Raw genomic sequence first — 23,078 nt, 5'->3', positions numbered from 1 at the left:
TTAAAAAAATAAATAATAAAATAAAACGTTTAAATGTCTATATTGGGCAATTTCAATGGAGACTTTAATGCCCGGAACCAAAAACAATATTAATTCTTCACCCGAAACGGTTATTATTATTTTGTACAAAATAATATTTCATTGTTAAGTCGAATCAAATAGTATAGGTATGTACATGCGTATGTTTAGTAATTTGTGTTTTTAAATCACGTCCTGCATACAAACTCATACATACATAATTATGGTACCTATAATTTGTATTATTATTGAAAAAAAAAACTGGTGAGTGTATTTTGAATTTCAGTATAACAGCTGAGGTATAGGCTTTGAATAGTTCCTCATTCTTCAATTAAATTTTAAGTTATATAAAATTATAAATAAAGTATACCTATATAGGTAATATACAATATTAATTATTATCATAGGTGGATCTTCATTCTTTTTCTATTAAATTAATACCTACATCAGTATAACGAATCTTAGGTGCTGTTGAAATTAACTTTATGGTACAATATATCGAAACTTTCCCAAATAATGCAACACGATTGCTATATAATATAGGCACATATTATGCACAATACCTATACCTATATCGGCTATATCACAATATAACGATATCCGATCAAATACGTACACCTACATTACTTGGTCAACGCTAATTACTTAAAATAATATTTATTTGATCGAGTGATATAAGATGAACGCGTATATGAAATAATTTTACAGCTGTTGCATTATAAAAAAAAGTTATTTACTCCGCAGTGAAAAAAAAAAAATAAAACCACCTGCAGCTAAGCATTGGTTCGCGACACGACTATCGGAGAATTTGATCTTGAAAACAGCTTGTGGTACACATGATAAATGCCGTGGGAAACATCGCACAGTAGTCTTAGTCTTGGACACAAATCAAAGCAGTTTGATTAGTATGATTAGTTGTAAAGCATATGTTAACAACGGTTCGGTTACATGCAACTTTCCTAAAATAAGTACATTGCGTTTGATATTGTCATATGTAATATTACTATTATTGTATCCAATTTATTTTCCACAGAGAATAATAAAAGTAAAAGAAAGTATAAACGCCTAGATACCTAATTAATTTGTATGTATTTTTATTCTTACCGATATATAGTTCGTTATTCGTGTAAATAATGACGATTTCCTCGTTTACATTTAAAGAGAAAACTATAAGTATTCTCAATAGCTGCAGTTGATGAACGAAAATAAAATATTATAGAAAGCACTTCAAAATATGTATGGGTGTTCTTCATAATATTTTTTGGCAAAAATGGACAATTGTTATGTATACATAATATTATAATATGTAGTCACAAAACTCCATTTGATTTGGTTACGTTTAAATGTTTGTACATAATAATTGTACATATTATTATATACCTAATATATACAATAGTGTCAATGACTCTTTATATAACGATTGTCAATTCGAAGTAAAATCATTATATTAGCGTTGACTGCTGCAGTTGTAGTTGAAGATCCAGAAATAACCTTGTACATAATTTCTACCTGTTGATTCTCATTAAATACTTAGATGTTTTTACATCGACTATGAATCAGACAATATTGTTTTTTCTTTGCTCCAACAATTAATTACTATGCAAATATCGTTGACTCGTGTTGTCTGCTCTCCGTGCAAAATACATTTATTTGAACGGGAACTGGCATCGAGCCTATAGCGTGTACGGTGTAAACTGAACAGTGAAAGAAATTTTTACCAATAAAACGCAAAAAGAAATATCAACGACCACGCAACCCCATCAGACTCAGTTACATCTGTTTTAATTAACTGCGGATTCCGCATAATTGTGAAATGTACATGCAGATATAAACGATTCACATTCCTAATTACTTTAATTGGATTTAAAATTTACATTTCCTCTAGTATACCTACATTACGACTTACGAGATGGCTACTTATGCGTGATTAGAGCAATGATAATAATATCCACTATATTACTGGCACGGAGCTTACAGGTAACAAACCATCTGCGGTCCGTTGTACAATTATTTATGCACCAAGTATAATGTACCTATACCTACATATATAATTTGCAATAAACATAATTTGTTTTATGTCATTATTTGTCATATTTTTGAAACATAAAATAAAAATTACCTACACTTCCTTTAGTGGATACCGGCACACAACAAATTTAAATATTTTGTGTGCTAAAAATAAAAAATTATTTAAAATATTTTTTCTTGGAAATATTATATAATTGTTTTTCATTTATTTAAACTATAAGTTGTATGTTTGATTTTGATAGAATTTATAATTTTGGTTCTAGAAACTTTTTTTGTAGTTGGTAATGTATTTAATTTCTGTTCCAAACCTAATCTTAATTTGTTTAATATTTAAGAACATATTTAAAATGATTGACACTTAAATCGAAAAAATAATTTTAATTTAATTATATTTATGATTTTATTCCAAAAATATACCAAAATATAATATTTAAAATAAAATTATATATAGAATGCCACATTAGAAAAAATATATTTCTTTGAGAATTTATAATGTTATTAATTTATTTTAATATATTTTAAAAATAAAATAAAAATTGAAAATGTATGTTTTAATTACTAATTAAATGATTCTAAGAGCGGGATATTTCCTTTTGGGGAGCACCCCCAATTTTTTTGATAGCATAATCGAATTTTTATCGACTATAATATTACACCATAGGTATTTGAATACATTTATTTCTAAGACCTTATCAATTTCATAATAATAATCATACATATTATTTAGGTACCTATCAGAATAATAATATAGATAATAATGTATTATGTTTTAGGTAATTTTTTATATGAAGATTAATGCGAAGCTATTTATACAATTAAGGTGTATGAATTGAAGAGAATGTAGGGTGCAAAGCCCTCCACTGATCACTTTAATCATAGAAAATGCTTTAGTCGACATAAATCTAGCACCCCCATAAATTTAACCCAAATTGCACCTATGTAGGTATATTAGGTGCAAGTTTAAATTCAAAATAAGCATATATCAATTTTTTTAGAAAATAACATTAATACATTATACATAACAATTAACATTACATTGTACATTGCAATTAAATATTATTATCAATTTAAAAATAGGGCCGGTATGAAGTGTGCGAGTATTTCAAGACTTTAATGCAACGTAGGTATAAGGTTATGTAATAAAATAGTTGATCTTAATTTTATGCACTAATTCTGCGCAGTGTTTCACTTGCTCGTATATTGGCAAAGTGGTAGTTACCTACAATAACTGTACGGATACACACGAGTACCTATTACATATTTTTTTGTAAAAGCTTTTCATCAGTAAGATCATTTTTAACAGTAAAAACGGATATTATAGATATGTTGCCTACACAAAATACGCAATTACCCGCCCGTGTTTAATGTTTGTTTATTTTTTTAATCCTCGTTTTAAGTAGGTACATGTTTAAATAATATACTTTATAGTTTATATTATGGATACGAGGAGATAATGTTGTTTTTGAATTTATATACATTTTCATTACAACCGGTTAAGTTTATCCTTTATGCATACATAGTTTAATTAGATATGACATATTATTAGAAAACACGATACCAAAAATAAAAATAAAATATAAAAATGTTTGCTTATTTCGTTTAATTAAAGAATAATTGATATAGGTACTCTGAAAATGATCACTCTCGTGAAGTATGAAAATATTGTACTATAAGATTAACAACTGCAGATGGGTGTACGAATAGTAACTTAGGCCTACCCGAATCTGTTTTTATAATTTATATCGCTATACAATTTTAATCCATGTAGTGAATTTATTACGAATTTCAAATTACAAAAGTAAGACACATTTAATATTATTGGATACTTATAAATGAAAGCACACATTTTGAAGTCAAACATACTCACAGTAATCTCTCTTTTAACGATTGTATCCATTGTTCCTGCTTGAGTACTTTTTCGTTGTCTTTGTCGAATAATTCAAACAATATTGATAGCACCTCCTGCAAAATCAAATTTATTATATTAGACCAAATTTTTAAACATTTTAAAGCCAAATAGACATCCAGATTAGGTAAATCTAAATATTATCGAAATAAAATTTTGTCGTTCGGGTTTTTCACAGACGAGTCATACATTACGAACACATAAGATATAAAGAAAAATAACCATTTAAGACGTGTACTACGTATATAAACGAAATGGTTATTCAAAGATTACAAACATTCTTATAATAAGACGCGTGTGTAAAGGATGAAAACAAAAATTAATCAAACAGAAGCCCGAAGTTGGGTCGGCAGCCCTCGGGTCACGTTCGGGTTAATAGTAGTAGATATTTTCATGCTATTGTGTTGTGTTTGTCGGCCACTGTTGTAGGTAGTATGTAGGTAGGTAGGTACCAACAACAAATGGACCAGAAATAATTGAATTTATTTCTTGAAGCCGGTTGATTAATGGACTTGCAGTGCGATACAAGTGGCTGGATTCGGTGCACGATTATGATATTCTTCCGCCCTTGCAGCCATCAGAGACATGGATCAGAGATCGAAAAATATAAAACGCTCCATAAAGTTTCATTAAAATGTAGGTTAAGTTAGGCTAGGTATACCCGCGCAGGTGGGCGTTTATTCCAAAACCATAAAAAGAATTGAATCGCGGTCGGGGATCTATGAGATTTCCCATTACACGTGTGCGACAAATCTCCGATGCCATTTACATATTTTTCTCGACATTTTACAACGTTTTTAATTAAATTTAATGGAAAAAACTTGAAGTCCCTGACTTTTATTGACATACTAGGCACACCATTCAGATCACAAATAAAGAACCTATTTTTTCGTAATCTAAATACCAATAAATCCGGTCAAAAGTGTTTAAAATATATTATGCAGATTGCAGTGAATGTTTAAATGTGTATTATGTGGATCAAAAACGAAATATGATAATTTATGATAAACCGGTGACATTTATTGCAATTTTTTTCGTTTGAATAATTTATTCGATTGATCATATAATATACGTTTTTTTTCGATACAAATATTAATATTATGTAGAGTGAAAAAAATGTATAGAAGCATTAAATGTTTTTTTTTAAAGTCGATGTCTATATAACTTCGTTTGGCATTTATCCAATAAACCGTAACACAACAATATTTATTGTACCAATAGTCACTGTTTTGTATCTTATATATAGGTATATATATATATTTATGAGCCAAGTGGGTGGTCCAGTTTTCATATTTTAGGTGACCTATAATTGTGTTTGGCAAAAAGTTAAATTACGATCGCAATAAATTATTACTATACTTATTATTATACACATAATATGTATTATGTATGTATATAGGTACTAGCAATCATTACGACTCGGGTGGGTACTATATATGTGTATTATACTACGCATGATGAATCGAGAACTTCATGATGAAATAATAATTATAATAACATGTATATATTACATATCTACAAATACTTTATATGCTATATAGAGTATAATATAAAATATATAGGTACACTGCAGTACACACACACATAATCTAATATATATATTATGTATTTATGTATTATACGTCATATCATAGTAGTGGACTCTGCCGTGTATGTACAGAACGGAATAAGTACCTACCTAAACATACCATGTTTTCAATATCACACGATTAGACGAATACTACATATTAGGTATATGAGGTATATATAGGTAGGTAGAATATATCCACAGGTGGGTAGGCACCTCGTACAGGTACACATACGCTCGTGTAATCAAACACACATAATATAATATATACGGTATTATGCTACACACATGAATCATAATATATACATAGCGACGGTTTCGTTTTAATTACAAAACAGATATGATATATTATGACCGTCCTAACGGTGTATATACCTACTCGCGGTATATTATATTGTATTAGATACCTATACGACGAATACGGTAATTTTCATTTGCGTTTTAACGTGAAACGCGTATATTATAATTTTATACGTAAAAAAAAATAAACACATATATAATATCATTATATTATGGACTTATACATAATAATAATAATATATGGGTAGGTGCCTCCTGCTATCATGGTCGATGTAGGACGCGTATTGCCGCGAAGTGCGCGTGACCGGAGAATACGGAAAATTATAATAATAATATAATATATATTTATGTGGAATATATGTTTGACACGAAGAAAAATATACATCCACACGACCATCGTTGGAGCTAAGTGCAAAACACGAAACCACCTGTTGTAGTAAGCATATCACGGCAGTATAATACTACGATGGTGTTAGACCCGCGATAAATTGTAACGCGGGGAAGGAAGAGAAAAATTAAATTATTCGCACGCACCGCGAACACACTTTATAATAATAATATTATAATATTGTATAATAATAATAATAATAATAATGATGATGATGTATAGACGGATGTGGGTATCGCGGGTCGCGGGTATAATATGTCTTCTCGCGCGCTAACTGTTGCCACGCGGTGTTAACGGAGCGAAAAAAACGGATATTATAATAAAAATAATAATAATATATGCGAGTTTACACGCTGGAGTCGTCACGCCGTCCGTCCGGCCGCGTTATGATAATAATATTATTTTCATTCTCGTGTTATGCGTCGGACGACGGCGCGTCGTATTTAAAATATTATTATTTTTTAATAATATTAAATAATAATAATTGTATTAATAAATATAGGTGTGCGTTTGTCGGCGGCGGCCGCGTAAACATGTGTTGACGTCGCTACATCGTGGCGAATCGGCGGAAACGCATGTCGGGAGGAGAGACCGAGAGAGAGAGAGAGAGAAAATCCATTAAAGTAGACGGATATATATAATACACATACTGCAACTGCTACAACACACGACGATTATAATATGATATTATAATAATAACAATATTATATTATAATATCATAGGTATAGCTAGGCACCTACTCCGAAAGCGGGACGCCGCCAAGATAAACGCGTACCTACCTGTTGCGGTCGCGTAATTATTATTATCATCATTCGTGTGCAAAGTATAATATGAAGGTAACATACGATGATGGATATCATGACGACGATGCCCATCGTACAGATTCTCTCCATACACCCATATAGCTATAAGATTATGATAATAATAATAATAATAATATTATATCTTCTCACTACGACGGCGACGTGCCCGCGTTCGCACAAGTGCATACACGTAGGTATATAATATTATGTAAAATCATAATAATATGATGACGACTGCGACGACCAACGATGATGATGCGTGTAGCGTGTTGTGCGTAAATTAAAATATCTAATACGATATTTTTATAATGACGATGATGATGATGATAATAATCGTAACATGAGCGTGTCTTCTGCGGGGGTCGGTTGTTACAATATTCGCGTATAATATTACTATCTTCGCGTGCGTATAATATTATAATAGCCGCCGAAGAATTTGCACCTACTTAACGCTTGTCTTATTATAATAATATTATATTATAGTTATGTGTTTATATGGTCGTACACACGCGCGTGTACGCAAAATGGGCGTCACCCGTTTGAGCGTGAGTACTTATATTTTTGTACCCTAAATTTACTATGTTACAGGTCAATTTGAGTTCAATTTTTTTATTCGTGGAAGACGAGGATTGTTTTGTAAAGGAAAAAAATTCAGTAATTTTCTTCACTTATTTCTATTAGATAATATGTGTGTAGTGTGTATCTAGGTATTATGAACGAAATTTTATTTTTAATTGTTCAATAATAAAAATGTAATAAACCAAATAGCATTACAAGACGCACTCATAAAAATAAATAAGCTAACTAAAAGTCTCTGGCAAGACTCGTGGGAGAAGACTTCAAACACAAATAAACTAAAAGAAATTAAAACATCAATCGACCCATGGAAAACTCCTCCACCCTCATCCAGGCACGAAGAAATAGTTACCACAAGAACTCGGATTGGACACTCCCGTCTAACACACTTGCACCTCATAACAAAAGAAGACGGCCCGACCTGTGAACTCTGTGACAAAGCGCTGACAATCAAACATATCACACTTGAATGCCCCAAGTTCATCAACTCCAGACAAATTCTCGGAAACCCATCAACAATGCAACAGGCACTTGGCGAAGAGAACACCAAAAATATGTATAACTTTTTCAAAAACATAGGCTTAGCAAAACTAATTTAGAAAAATTATTAATAATTAAATAATTAAATGTACATATATCCTACAAACTCCCTCTATTGTTAAACATAATGTATCCCCATAGTTGTAAGACCAATACTCAATTAATAATATTTTGTAATTTTTACAGGCTAATAACCTCAGGAGTTGAAGCCTTATTTAAATAAATAATAAATAATAAAAATGTATTATTGTTATCTAATAAAGGGTATTATTTTTTAATTTACTAAAGAACTCTATTTTTTTGATACTTGAATCAGTCATTATATTAACACTATTTCTCGTTATTATTTAATTACTAAATATTAGGTACCGTGTTGAAGTGTACTTTTCAACAAAATAACGCGTAACGACAGTTGAAATGTTTTCAAACTGTTGTACTTAACGAATTTACGCGTGCACACATTCGACGTACGTTCGTATTCATTTCGTTTGTAAACGAAATCAAAGGCTATACGATTAATATATGCTAATAATTCAAAAATTTTACAATCCCTGTCAATCAAACTGTGAAACCTGACGTCGTGACCCTTATGCGTCGTACAACTCGCAGAGAAAAAAAAATATTTTGACTGATTTGCGCGCCCACTTCCGCTGACCGGAAATAAGAATGAAGCGCGCACTCACTCCAACCAACGACGTCACGACGCATCCGGATTTCTCGCGGTTGTCTTATAACGAACGGTATAATCATCGTTCATCTTCATAATAATAAATTGTCATCGCTATTTATAAACGCCTATCTCCGACGGTTACCAGCAGCACGGTTACGGTCGGTTTAACAGGACGCGCTTTACGGACCCACGACAATGTCACAATCTTGGTCGCACACATAGGTACTTACAACGTTTGCGGTATTTACACTGCACGTGCCCATCGGTATATATAAGTAGCATGCGCTATGTACCATATCATTAAAATACACACATACAGAGTGATTCTGGATTCACCAAGTATGCCCACCTCCGTGTTTTCATTTAACTATACATTTATTCAAATTCTGATTTTTCAAATCGGACAGTTCAACTTACAATTCAAGACCATATTTTCAAACTCTTGGTATTTTGTTTTCACTACCTGTAAATTTATCCCCGTATTATCCTGCTTGTTTAGTATAGATTGTGTATTTCTTATAAAAATAAAAAAAAACTACCTGTAAATGTCCTAAGGTGGTTCAAACTTTTGTTCTTCAAATTAAAACCCCTTTGCTATCAATTATTTAGTAGATAATACATTTAAAAATGTCTATATGTACCTATTTCAAAATTTGAACTAGTAGTCACTCAGTTAATAAAATTAAATTTATTAAATGTATACTAATAAAAAGATAGTAATGTAGTATGTACTAATGTCCTTAAAAATGGTTTTACAAAAATACAAATAAGATGACGTAATATTCGATCTAGTATCAATTAAACTTGAACCATTTTTACAAATTATAAACGTCGATGGATTAATATATTAATTATTAGGTACTAATTACTAAAATTTTCAAATCACCTTTACAATTATCGTACGGACCTTAGGATTTTCTACACAAGAATAAATCACTCAAAAAATACTCGTTTGAATTTTGATTTTGACCCGCCAACACACGTGCAGAAAAATTATTCTTTAAATGATTTAAAATAGAAAAGGAGGATTTTCGTTTGAAAAACAGATGACTGCATATTCAGGACACTCGTTATAATTAGTAATTACTATAATTAGTACAAAAATCTCAACAATAATTTAAAAACAATATCAAAAACTAGATTTTGAACGACTGGATTATATTATTGAAGAAAAATACGGGGTGAGCGTGCTCGGTGAATCACGCTGTATATGAAATGTATAATAATATATGCAGGGTTAACACAATAATGACGTTACGCGCAATATTATCGGCGTCATCTCGGACAGAGATACTTATATTATATATATTATATTATATATTATTGCCTATATATCGTATATTATAATAATATGCGCAGTACATACCCAGGTCGCGGTCGTATGACCGCATCGGTGGTATTATAATGTTCTTCGCGCGAGAGTCGACTATATTATATACTGCAGATGCAGCTGCGATCCGGTGACATCGCGTATATTATATCGTACAATATAATAATAATAATAATAATAATAGGTACGTTGGTAGGTACGTAATACTCGCAGTGGATCACGATAAACGCAAGTTTCGTTATCGGTCGAGCGTATGGAGAAAAAAAATTTAAAAGAAATCGTCCGATTCGCCGATGTCGTCGACGCGAAATCGGAACAATGAAGACGTATTTTTTACGACGTACAAAAGTGCATGCTCGTTCTGATTGTCATGTCATAATATATTATATCGGTGTATTATTATGTCGTCGTTGTCGTAGACGCCCGCGATAGCTCTTCGGGACCCATGTATAGTTGTTTCGTGTTATATATCTTAGCTGCTACATTATCAACAGTCGGACGCAGTGTTGAGGGCCTTATAATATTATAATACTGCGACAGAGTACGCAGAAGTGCATAAGTAACGTATCCTTATCATTTTGATTTCTTGATCTGTTCGAATTCTGCAGAATTTCTGAATTTTTTTAACTACCCATTACTTGCAAGAGGACCACATTTCAATTATTTATTTGGTGTTCTTATACATACCATTCGAGGAGTGTCCTGTGGCGGTATACAAACTTTTTATTTCAAGTGAGAACCAACCTTTTTTACTGTGAAAATTATTAAGCCAACGATATTGTCAAAAACGTTGATATATTATAAAAATAAAAATTTGAATTACACAAATTACAATAAATAGTCCTTAAAATTGGTTTTACAAAAATATAGAACAGAATAATTTGTATAAGATCTAGTTTTCATTATACTCCGGCACGTTTATGGACAATTGCGATAAGTTATTGAACTTATATACTTCTTGAAAGTTATTAAATGAGCATGTCTTTATATATAGGTAGTAAACAAACTTAAATTAATTAATCACTAGTCGTTTTAATTTAGATTTAGATATATCATATACATTATACATCAATGTTTTCAAAAAAAATCATCAGATTAAAAATTTACAGGAAAAATGTGATTCTCATTTGCACACATAAAAAAGGAAGTACCTAGCTAGTATATCACCAGGACATCAGGCGATATAAGTACAGAACACTTCTTGGACGTTATGAAAATCTAAGATTTTTAGGTAGTGGTACATAAAAGTTCCAACAATCAGAATTTGAAAAATGTCATTATATATAGGTATTTATTCAAAAATCAAAGAAAAAAATTGTGGTGACCATGGTGATGATCACCCTGTATACCTATATAATATGATAATATTATATTATACGCTCTATTATTATGCATTATGTGTGTATTCGAATGCATCCGTATAATATAATATAATATTATAACAATAATAATAATATGATATTATAATCGTATATTGTATACATTATAATGGGTTATAAGTGCATAACGTTTATCGGCCACGAAACATTCGTTTCGCGTCCTACCGTAGAACGCGCGTATATATTATGTACAGGTACCTAATAATAATATATATATTATTATATATTTTATATTCATATATATATATATATAGATATAGATACCTGCAGCCTGCCTACATAATATATTATATATGGGTACCTACCCACCCACCCACTTGCCCACCCGCCTTCCCATACGTATTACACGCGGACACACAATTTATAATATAATATATCGCCGACATTACGTATTCCGATCACACAAGTCACCGCGGAGTTTACCGATTTATGTTTACGCGTCCTAATGGCACCATAGAAAATCGTGGCGTGCGCGGCAGCAAATGTATACCTACGGAGACTTCGACGACTTCGACGACGACGACGACGACTACGACCACAATGCACAAATCCGGTCGTACAATAATAATAATAATAGTATTATATTATTATATCGCGTGCGGGCTATATATAGATCGATATAATGTAACTAAATCTCCGATATATATTATTATTATTTTGCATCCGACCCCGCCGGGGCTACCTATTATAATAATACCTATACGTACCTATAATATACGTATCCGATATTAGACTCAGATATTATAGGTCTCGGCTGTGTTGTATACACACGGGTACAATAATGATATTATATATTATTATGGTCTGCAGCTCGTTCTCGTAACATTATAATGATATTAAACGGCCCGCGCGCGTATAATCGTTGGTTTATTTTATTATATTATACACCTATATCAATATCATATATTATAATATATACGCATGTTCTTTCTTTACGTTTTAATTATAGGTAAGTATCTATACGTATTATATATATATAGGAACCTACGTCGGACGAGACAACAATTTACTGAGGAGCGATCGAAACGATCGCGTATATAAGGCGAAAACCGTTTGAATGCAAAATTTATTGGCAATTATAAAATTGTGCGCGCGCGAGCGTTTCCGCATATTATTTTTAATGCGTGTTTGTATACTTTATATTATACAATAAAAAATATACGGCGGATTATCGTAATAACATAATATTATATAGCTCCGACTATCTATTGGTACATATAATTGTATTATAATATGTATATTAGATGAAATTTATATTATACCGTTTTGCAGAATTTAGTATTTTCGAATCCGACAGCGTAGGTACCTATAGTTGATCGAACACAAGACTTTGCGCTTGCTTTATCATCGTAATAACATTATTATTATTGTTTGTATTCAGTGCTTGCGTGTGCTGTAGCTTTATTTTTATTATAGCTGAATTATATTAAAATTAAACAACAAATTTTAAAATTTGGGCATGTGTACCCGCTAGATTTAAAAATATTTGTGAATTATACTTGGCAACTTATATTTTTAATAATTTTCTATATATGTAAGACATAATACGTTATACCTATTAAACTTTTTGTTTTTGCCGAAAGGGAAAGTGTATGATTTTGGTCCAAAATAGCCGTGCCCGAATAAATATCGCTCGAAGTAACACTTATTACAAAGTACTAATTATATTAGGTACTATATATTTTATTATGTATATTAGATGAACCTATGAAAGTATAGTATTTTAAAACTATATATGCGTTAACCGAACTATCGAAACTTTGCGTTTGCTTTATGATCGCGGGAACCGCTTGTATCTCTACGACAAACTATATAAGCTATGTAATATGTAGATTAGATGAAATTGCATTTTGCAGAATTTACTATTTTCGAATCCACCGGCGTGTAGTTGACCGAACTCGAGACTCTGCCCTTGCTTTATTATCGCGGGAACATTGTACATTTTATGGATACCGCGGGTACTATAATACAACGGCTACCTGTTGTTAGTAGTTATAAAATATCTATGAGCTGAAAACCATAAAGCACATCGTTAAAACCGGCTGCGAAAGAAGACATTCTCGTCAAACCTATGAGAAAATAATGTTATTAAGCCACTTTTATTCACTTTATATACGTTTACTTCTTATATATATACACGACGTATACCTACTCCGTTCAAAACATAATAATATTATATACGTCAATACCGGCTAATCAAATAATGTTGATTTGAAAGTTAGATTGAAATGTTTTATGAATCAAATATTTGGTAATACTTTTTTTCAAGTGAAATCGCATTTTTAAATTACACACGTCATATTATTACGGAGTTACATAAAATATCGCATATAATTTGCGATAAAAAGAAATGATAGAATAATTATTATTTGTAGGTACAGCTGCAGAATATATTCAATGACGACCAAAATACACCGTTCATTATAATACTAAAATTATTATTCTTTTTTTTTGTGGTTAGATCTTAGATAGGTATCTAAATATTTATCATAGCTCGTAAAGGTAATATTTTGAGGACCTCTCCGTTACTATATTATATTATAATAGTCGGTGTGTTACCTAAGCTAGGGAAAAATCAAATCGGTAAAAATCATAATCAACAGTGAATACCTAAGTATGGTCGAAGACTCGGACGATGCAATTATTTTGGTTTGATAAGTTAGCCAGGTATTATCGGGCAAGGCTGCGGCCGTTAATCGCATGATGTGGCTCAATTCAATACACCAATAGACAAACCCAAGAGCAGTGAGAAAATAATATAAATAAATACAAAACGACCATGTCAACATCGAAAAGGTTAGCAGCAGTAGCAATAGTTACTATATAGTAGTAGAAGTTGTAAGTATAGTCAAATATATAGTAACTACACTGTAGTAGCGTATAGGTAATACGCCTGTGCATTAATATTATTATTATTAACGAAACGGCCAAACTACTGTTTGTACTGCCAATTTGCTATTTACCATAATACAATTATTATTATGGGCAAGTATCCAATTTGTAGTGATTATTGCGGTTTTTCACACCGTCCACGTATAATATATAAATACACACCCCGAAATGTAAGACATTTTTCTCGCACAACGTTGCCCACGGTCGTCGTGCGGCATATTATATATTGTGATTTGTGAATTATTATTATGTGTGTACAAACGTTGTTTATTATACCTAAATATATAGATCCAAGGGGACACACAGCCTCGTCCAATGGTCGCTCGAGGTCAATGTCCATAGATCTTATTGGTCCCCTCCGGTGCATTTGGAAGGGAACAGTGATACAATACTTTCCTTTTTATTGCATTTGCTGCAGATACGGTTTCCCGGATTACTTGACCCCGCGACAGGTTAAGCCTCTCTGCCAGGGTGCGTCCGATCAAGTTTTCTGCCTATTCTCGCCGTTTATCGCGTTTGGACTATGATAGACGAAGAACGTCGAAATAATAAATGCCAAAAAATAGCGCATCACGCGGTCGGTAACAGATTATGATACCTAATTGAATGTAGGTACTTCCGATATTTGGATATTCAAATAACACAAAAAACAAGAACAGCTTTTGGTATTTTAACTTTGGATTTTTTTTTTAAATTATCATACCTATCTATAGTACAGACTTTATACAAATACTGACTATATACACATATATTATATAGAGTTTATCAATAATTAACTGGCTAATATAAATTAATATCACTATTGCTATCATAATTGTTCTTTTAAAATCTTATTAATTCCTATTGTGCAATTTAGTTACAACACTAATGACCACAGATAGATATTGGACTGAACAAAATCGCATGTTTAATTCAAAAGGTAACATTTTAGTCGATACACTAGGTTAAATAAAAACTCCAATAAAATTATAGAATATTTAATTGTGATTCCTCGTACTCATACTCAAATGATATATCAAGTACAGAGTTTCAAGTAAAAAGTAGTAGTTACTTTGTAACTAGTTATCATAATGATTAATATGAATTTATCCATACGAACACAGAGCTCACTATTTTGTGTACAACATTATCGTGGTTGTACAATATAATGATCTGAGATATTGGTAAAAAGAATTTGAATAAAAGTTTTTGAAACATGTTTGTGTTACAAATTAATACCGTACAGTTGTACCTATAGGTTACCGGTTAAACCGACGGATCGAAAATGTTCTCGTAACCAGATTATTTTTAATGTGCTTCCATACGGTAATGAATGTTTTTTTGAAATATTGAAATGAAAACTAATGACTTAAGTTCAACCTATACCATTCAACATCCAAAAAACTGTTGAACTCTTTCAATCCACGCTCTGAAATCTGATTGGATTGAAAGAGATAATAATATTTATTTTTTTCTCGAGTGGTTTTCGGATATTAGCGCTCCGCTATATATACGGTTATAGTCACAAACCAACATAATATGATATAAGGTTAATCCGTTGAAGTCTCTCGTAGTCTTACGTTTAATTATTATAATTTGCGGCGGTAGAGTATAACCGTACAGGTATGTAGGTATATATATGTAATAAATACCCAGGTATTAGGATTTTAGTAGGTATCTACGTTTAACATTTGAATACATTAGAAAATCGGATGTATGTAATCGGCAGAGATCTTAGCGAATCCGAGTCTCCCTACTTGTTTATTGAAAAATATAATTCCTTTAGGTCCTTATCATTCAATCACCGCCGCACACTGCAACAGTCCTACATTTCAATCTTAAAATAGGTTCCTATATTGTAGTACTGATGGAGAAACGATCTGCTTATAGGTAGAGTTTGTCGGCCTCGATATGTAGCGGTTGAAATTAATAATGGTCATAATACGATAATATTATAATATGTGTATTTGTGTGTCTGTATCTGTGTGCGAGCGTGTGTGTATCTGACGTCTGCTAATATTGTGCATGTACGTTTGTATAAATCATAATATACAACTATTAATTTATGCACTCGAGTTCGCTTTTGTTATTCAGAGTATAATGTTATACAATCTGCTGTACTCTGCAGTACATTATAATATTATGATCGCCATAAGAATACTTCATGCATATACCTACTGTAATATTGTTCTTAAAGCCTAAAGGCTCGAATGACAGATACAATCGTCTCATATAATGGACTAATGGACATTATAGTATTATACCTATATATATTATATATGCTTTTAAAACATTGCTGGAGTTAATAATAATAATAATATATATGATAGGTAAATTGTTTTTATTTTTAAGTTTAAGCGTCTCGATAGGTATATAGTTATAAGGGTTAAAGCATCCTTTGTTCGGTATGATTACATATGTCATATTGTATTATTATTATTATTACATGAAAAGCATCGCTGAATAATTAATTCTGTTCGAGCATCACGAACAATATAATATTATTCAATCTAATGCAATTCATGAATGAGTCCCCGGGACCTTGACACACTTGTACTTCTCGCGGATCGTGTCATTGTTGTGTGTAGTGCTCCGTAGTCCTATCAATATAATAATAATAAAAATAATAGTTATATAATAATTATAATTTTCACGTTATAATAATATGATAATCAGTCTCGGTCCAAGGTCGGCGGCCGTTGTATGGACTACGAGTGAAAACTCTTAGAGAAGGCCGATAGATACGTCCCGTCACGGTTGGATCGCCAGTGGGTCGGAAATCAGACACGTTTGGTGTGCTATAGACAGTGTTGACATCACCGCGTCCGTTCGTTGAAGTCACTGCCTACATAGTCTCAGAGTATCATATTATTATTGTGTTATGATCACCGCCAGACACAGCCGTTAAGCTTGAATCCACGGATTCACATTATAACAGTAGGTATATAGTTGGGTTTTCATCATATCGTCTTATTATTATATACGTCTCGTCGAAGGGACCGCCCAATAATTGTGTTTTGTGGCTCCTACGATACGAAAACGGATTTACCTATAATTATCAAAATGCACAATGATCTTATTAAGACCACGGTAATACAATATTCCTACCCACAACCGTACCTATAATAGAATACAGATACCCATTGCCGCTAATGCTGTTTTGAAATCGGACGAGAAATCATAATATTAATACCATTATTATGAATATTTAAAACTAGGTATACGCGTGTAATTATATAGCTTATACCTATCCATGTTCTGTAGACGTTACAGATTACGCGAAAACCGTACAATATACGCCCTGTACGATATTATAGTAAGTAATAATTATAATCATTAATTAAGTACCTACTCTGTTATCTGCGGTCTAGACGAGAGTCATAATAATAATAATATCATAGTATACAAAAATCTACCCACGTGAAATGTCTCGATACTCGATAGTAATTATAATCAATATCAGATAATATTATAATGCTACATTAAAGGGCTAATGTGGTGCGCCTAAACATAAACCTATTTTAGTCGAACACTTCGAATTTATAGTTTTATATTCGTGTTAGGCACCGTTGTGTCAATCGAGGCAATCTACTTGACGCGACGACGACGTTTTTAAATAAAGAAAAATGCATAACATATTATTTCATCGGTGGTCGCATTATATTTTATATTACATTAATACACGTATATAATATAGTGTATTACATCGGTACCTACAACGTTGTTGTTGTTTTAATTTCATTAATTTCCAAGGCCTCGTCTGAAATCCCCCCAAGGATCGAGTGACCTGAATACCACGCTGTTTAGAGAAACATTTTCTAGGGATTCCATTTAGGTAGCACACATAACGAGTGCACACACCGCACATGTGATATAATATGCACGAATATGCGTAATACATGTACGTATATATATATAAACGTTAGTCCGCTAATTTGGGATAATTATGATTTTCTTGTGCAAACATGAACCACCGGTGTTATTAGTTATTATGGTTTTAACTGCAGACAAATGGGCAATAATTATACGGTCGACTCAATCGGTGACTCAGATAATGAGTGATTTAAATCATCTGACTTTCCAATATCGTATTCAATAAGAGGGCGATAAATAATGCGCGACAGTGTATTATACTCGCGTCGGAGGAATATTATAACTTGGGGGGGAAGGGTTGGTGTTAAAAATAAATCGAAATCACGGTAAATTACGCGTATCTGCAGATGGCCACGTGGCGTGTACATTGTAATAATATTATTATTATTTATATGCCTTTATAGTGTTATACTGACAGGTGTAGGGAAAACAAAAGTACGGGGAAAAGTCCGAGTCTTAATCACTCTGCGCATGCGTTCTTTAAATCGACTTGAGTACTAGTTTTATTTTTATATATAGAGACAACTTTGCACACAATTATATTGTTTCAATTTGTCTTTGGACCTTGCGGGTATTGGTATAATACAATATTACAAGTACTAGAGATAGTCCTTTTTTATCAATACACGACATATTTTATGAAAATAATATTATATGCGCTTTTCGTCTTCTGAAACCTGTTGTCCCAGCAGATCCTAACGAATTACTTGAGTACCCACTTTGAATCTACACATACGTTCCAGGCAAGTGCTCAAAGGTCGAAAAATTTATAAAACTACCACAGACAGAAATTTGTAATGATATGATTATCATATTAGAATGGAAGAGCTGCCGTTGTATCCACCAGAGGAATAGAACGAAGCAACAATAATCGATGCGCATCGAACACATTAAGTAGGCATAGTGATACTATTTGCGAGAGTTAATTATTATATAATAAAAGTAGTAAATCAATATAATATAATATTATTAAGATAGGTAAATTTAATAATAATAATGACTAAAATATTGTTATTGATTTTTTTTTGTAATTGTATATAACTTATAATAATAATTAACAAAATATTTCTTTTAAATTAATTTTTTTCTCAAACTCCTATACCGTTATTCGTTTTTATATTATATTTTTTGTTTTGCTAAATACAACTGTCAACATGTATTTAACAAACCTTGATCTTCGCCGTGCGTGGGTTATTTTTTGCATAAATACTCGACGATAACTATTTGATGCACGTAACAAAATGCAAACTGGTTAAGAAAATATTGTAGTATATTTAATTTGTTTGTTTAATTATAAATTATAATATATAATATGATATATATATTTGGGTGTGTGTGGGTGTGTCAAACATATTTAGAGTTTTGAATTAAAAATCATATATTATATATATGTGTATAAAAGTGGAGTGAATACATTAAAAAGATATTTACTAATATTTAATAATAATTATATTCATATAATATATACTGGGGCAAAAAAAAAATATATTTTTATAGTTAAACTGTTTATACCTGTATAATAATATAATAATTGCCGGACTGGATTTAAATGTTCCACCGAATACCTCTATACATAACAACTGTTGGCTGTATAAATGTTTAACCGTCATTTTTTTAATTGATCATTCCATTAAATCATAAATATCAAGACGTATTCACTCGTATACGGTGTGTTATTATATTGAGGGTGTTAACTACGCCAAGTGTTGATATTATTGTATCCGAATCGCCAATGAGTTGTTTTTTTGTCCGTGTAGGTGCCTGTGAGAAAATATCGTTTGCCGGCTCCGTAAAATCTCCGTATCTTACACCGCACTGGCCCGTCAAACAACTTTTAAAATAATATTATGCATATACCGCCGCGGCAAAATGGGTATCAGTGGCTTTCTTTGAAATCAATTAGATAGGTATACGTTTCGACTTCGGACACCATAGTGCAGCCCATTTCACAACGACCGTCAGTTTTGACACATCAATTTCGTTCGAATCGTGGCTGTCGTGGCGCGGCCAGTAAAACTATTTTCGACCTAAACCGTTTCGATACGCAAAATAAAAAAAAAATCTTGGCAAATTTTCCCAGCGAAATTTCAACGATATTCAAATTGATATCTGCGGCTATTAACGACTCTGGTCCAAACCCGAGTAGGCGAAAACCGGTAATCTGCGGTCATTAAGGGGTAAAAAGCATGGAGTATACCTGACTAGCGGTGAAATTTTCAGATATCAGTCATTTTCGGACAGCGTATATATTTTGGAAAATTCAATTTACATAACATTATCGCGATTTAAATTAGTCAAAACTAATGGGTTTAATACGGCAGAAATAGGAATGAAATATAAATCTACATACGTATAGGTGCCTATATGCCGCGTTCGTTAAACAGTGTATACCTACCTATAAGAGATTGGATTTCCAGCAGCAGATAGGAGGAAACGAACAAAATTTAAATTCATTACGGACGGTCGTTGATCGATGGCACGTAGGTATTACCTACCTATTTAGTATATCCACTTAAACATAGTATAACATCATACAAGTATGAGAACCAACGTCAAAGTTATCGTTGTCAAACCCGTTAACGGTTTTAAACGAGTCCACTCAGTTTAAAACTCGTAAAAATTTGGAATTCTTTTGAATTTTTTTCGTCATGCTGATGAATAGCATTCGAGTACTTTTTGTTTTTTTTTTATACCGACGTTCGTTTACGGATAGATTTAACGTAAACTATATTAACCATTAAACAAATTATAAGTAAGTAAACAGTTATGAAGTGTAATGAATGACACATTGGATACGATAATGAAGTACGATATTAATATTATACGACGTCTAATAGTTTGTTACCTATTCAATAACTTTTTATTTGTTTCAACATAAGTTATTTTATGATTATCAACATATTATTATAATGCAAAAGTTCAAATATATTGATGTAACAAAATGTGAATAGAATATATCCTTATTTTAATGTGGTGAATCGAATTTTATTACTACCTATTGCATTATGCATTATACACATTATTACTATTACATTTTCTTATTAATGATCATTAAATTATATTCAAATAATTTATGATATTTGTGTTACAAATTTACAAAATCTTGTAGGTATAGACTTATGTCTATATATTATATAGATCATATAACTTCATAAGTACAAGACGTACAGTATATTAATATTATTAGAGATATAATGTTTGGTATAATATCTGTTAAGTAATTGATTTAATCATGTTTGAATGTTTTGTTAATTTTGAACATCATAATATTATTTAGTGTATTGACATTTAGGGTTTTATTCGATTTACATCTGTATAATATATATACGTCTTGCTCAGTTGTACATTAGGTTACGACAATAATATTATGTTGATAATATAGTACATAACGTTTTAATAAATTATAAACATGTTGTCATTTAAAAATGTATATATTATTATACTATACGTCTCATCAAAATAAAAAAAATTAAGTCCATAAAATAGAGTAGTTATATATTATACGTGTTTAAAAAGGTTGTTAGGAGAGTTGCAATATTTAATAATGTTTTAATTCTTGAAATGTTACGACGATTTATTAGTCTAATAATAAGATATAATGAGGCTTATTAATATTTGAGATAAAAATTAGTATACACGTGCCTTGGATTTATCTCGGATAATAACCTAATAAAATCGTGTCGTCAAATAAATTAAATTTAAAACCACAGGTACCTAAATATACACTCCTGCAGAGACGAATACATTTAAAATGTTAACACTGTCATTTTCTTTAGGTCAATTGCCCCATATAATACGAGTGCATAATTTATGTATTCAAAAAAAAAAATATACATCGTCTACTTTGAATAAATTTAAATTATCCGCTTATATATTATGTATTTTTTGTTTGACTTTTAAATTATTTGAAATCAGTCTGTACCAGCGTTTTGTCAAAATGATTGGGTTAAGGTTGGAGTTGAACTATATTCATTTGATTTCTTGTACCTACCAGCATAATGTTACAAGAATAATAATTTGAGGAAATTAAAGTATGAAATATGTGCAATTACAACTTTTACATACATTGAATAAAAATGATTTGACCCAATAACTAATACTGGTATACCTGCGCGAAAAATTAAAGTAAGACATAAATATATAAATTGGTAGAATCCCTTCATAAAATATAATATAGATATGTATAATCATGTGCTATAATTACATGGTAGGTACATAATACCTATACCAGTAGGTACAATTTTATAAAAAAAAATATATAATTTGAACCTTAGAAAATATTTAATAACACACTTTAAAATTGATCATCCGCAAGAGTCGGCTTGGTATATACATAATCGTTTACAGCGAAAGGCCATTCGATCGATAAACCGTTGACTGATATTATGTTTTTATGTATTATACATGTTATAATTGCATCATAATGGTATATTATGCATATTAATGATGATATTATCATATAAACACATAAATGTTAATAAAAAATATAATGAGCAAATAAATTGTAAGTAAGTGTTTTCAAATCAATATTGCGTTAATCGTGTTTTATATTTTTATAATAATATAAGTACAGGTGGCTTCTGCTACAGATTCACCACTATTGTTTAAAACAGCAAAGTCTTATATACTGCATTTTTGGATTATCCAAAATCCTCATTATTATTTTTAATTGCTACGAAATCCGCATCTGTTCCGGGTTCAGATTCGAAAAGAAAACCGTATACGCAAAATCTTAACCCAGTTTTTTTTTATCTCATGTCAAACGCGCTGTAAAAAAAATACTCACGTCCCGTAAACAATTATTGCCCTGGATGTGTGCACATCATAA

General features: G+C 31.3%; 1 protein-coding gene across 2 annotated transcripts in view; it reads right to left on the bottom strand.

The window, feature by feature from the left end:
* Positions 1-23,078, bottom strand: part of LOC132952455 (NADPH oxidase 5) — a 92,646-nt gene that overhangs the window by 36,053 nt on the left and 33,515 nt on the right. For both annotated transcript variants that reach the window (XM_061024767.1, XM_061024766.1), the window contains exon 3: positions 3,914-4,008. In XM_061024767.1, the coding sequence (XP_060880750.1) occupies positions 3,914-4,008 (95 nt within the window). The remainder of the gene's footprint in view (positions 1-3,913; positions 4,009-23,078) is intronic.

The sequence above is a fragment of the Metopolophium dirhodum genome, chromosome 9 (assembly GCF_019925205.1).
Source record: "Metopolophium dirhodum isolate CAU chromosome 9, ASM1992520v1, whole genome shotgun sequence".
NCBI classification, from domain to species: domain Eukaryota; kingdom Metazoa; phylum Arthropoda; class Insecta; order Hemiptera; family Aphididae; genus Metopolophium; species Metopolophium dirhodum.
Note: the sequence above shows the minus strand (reverse complement) of the source record. Positions and strands in the feature narration are given on the sequence as shown.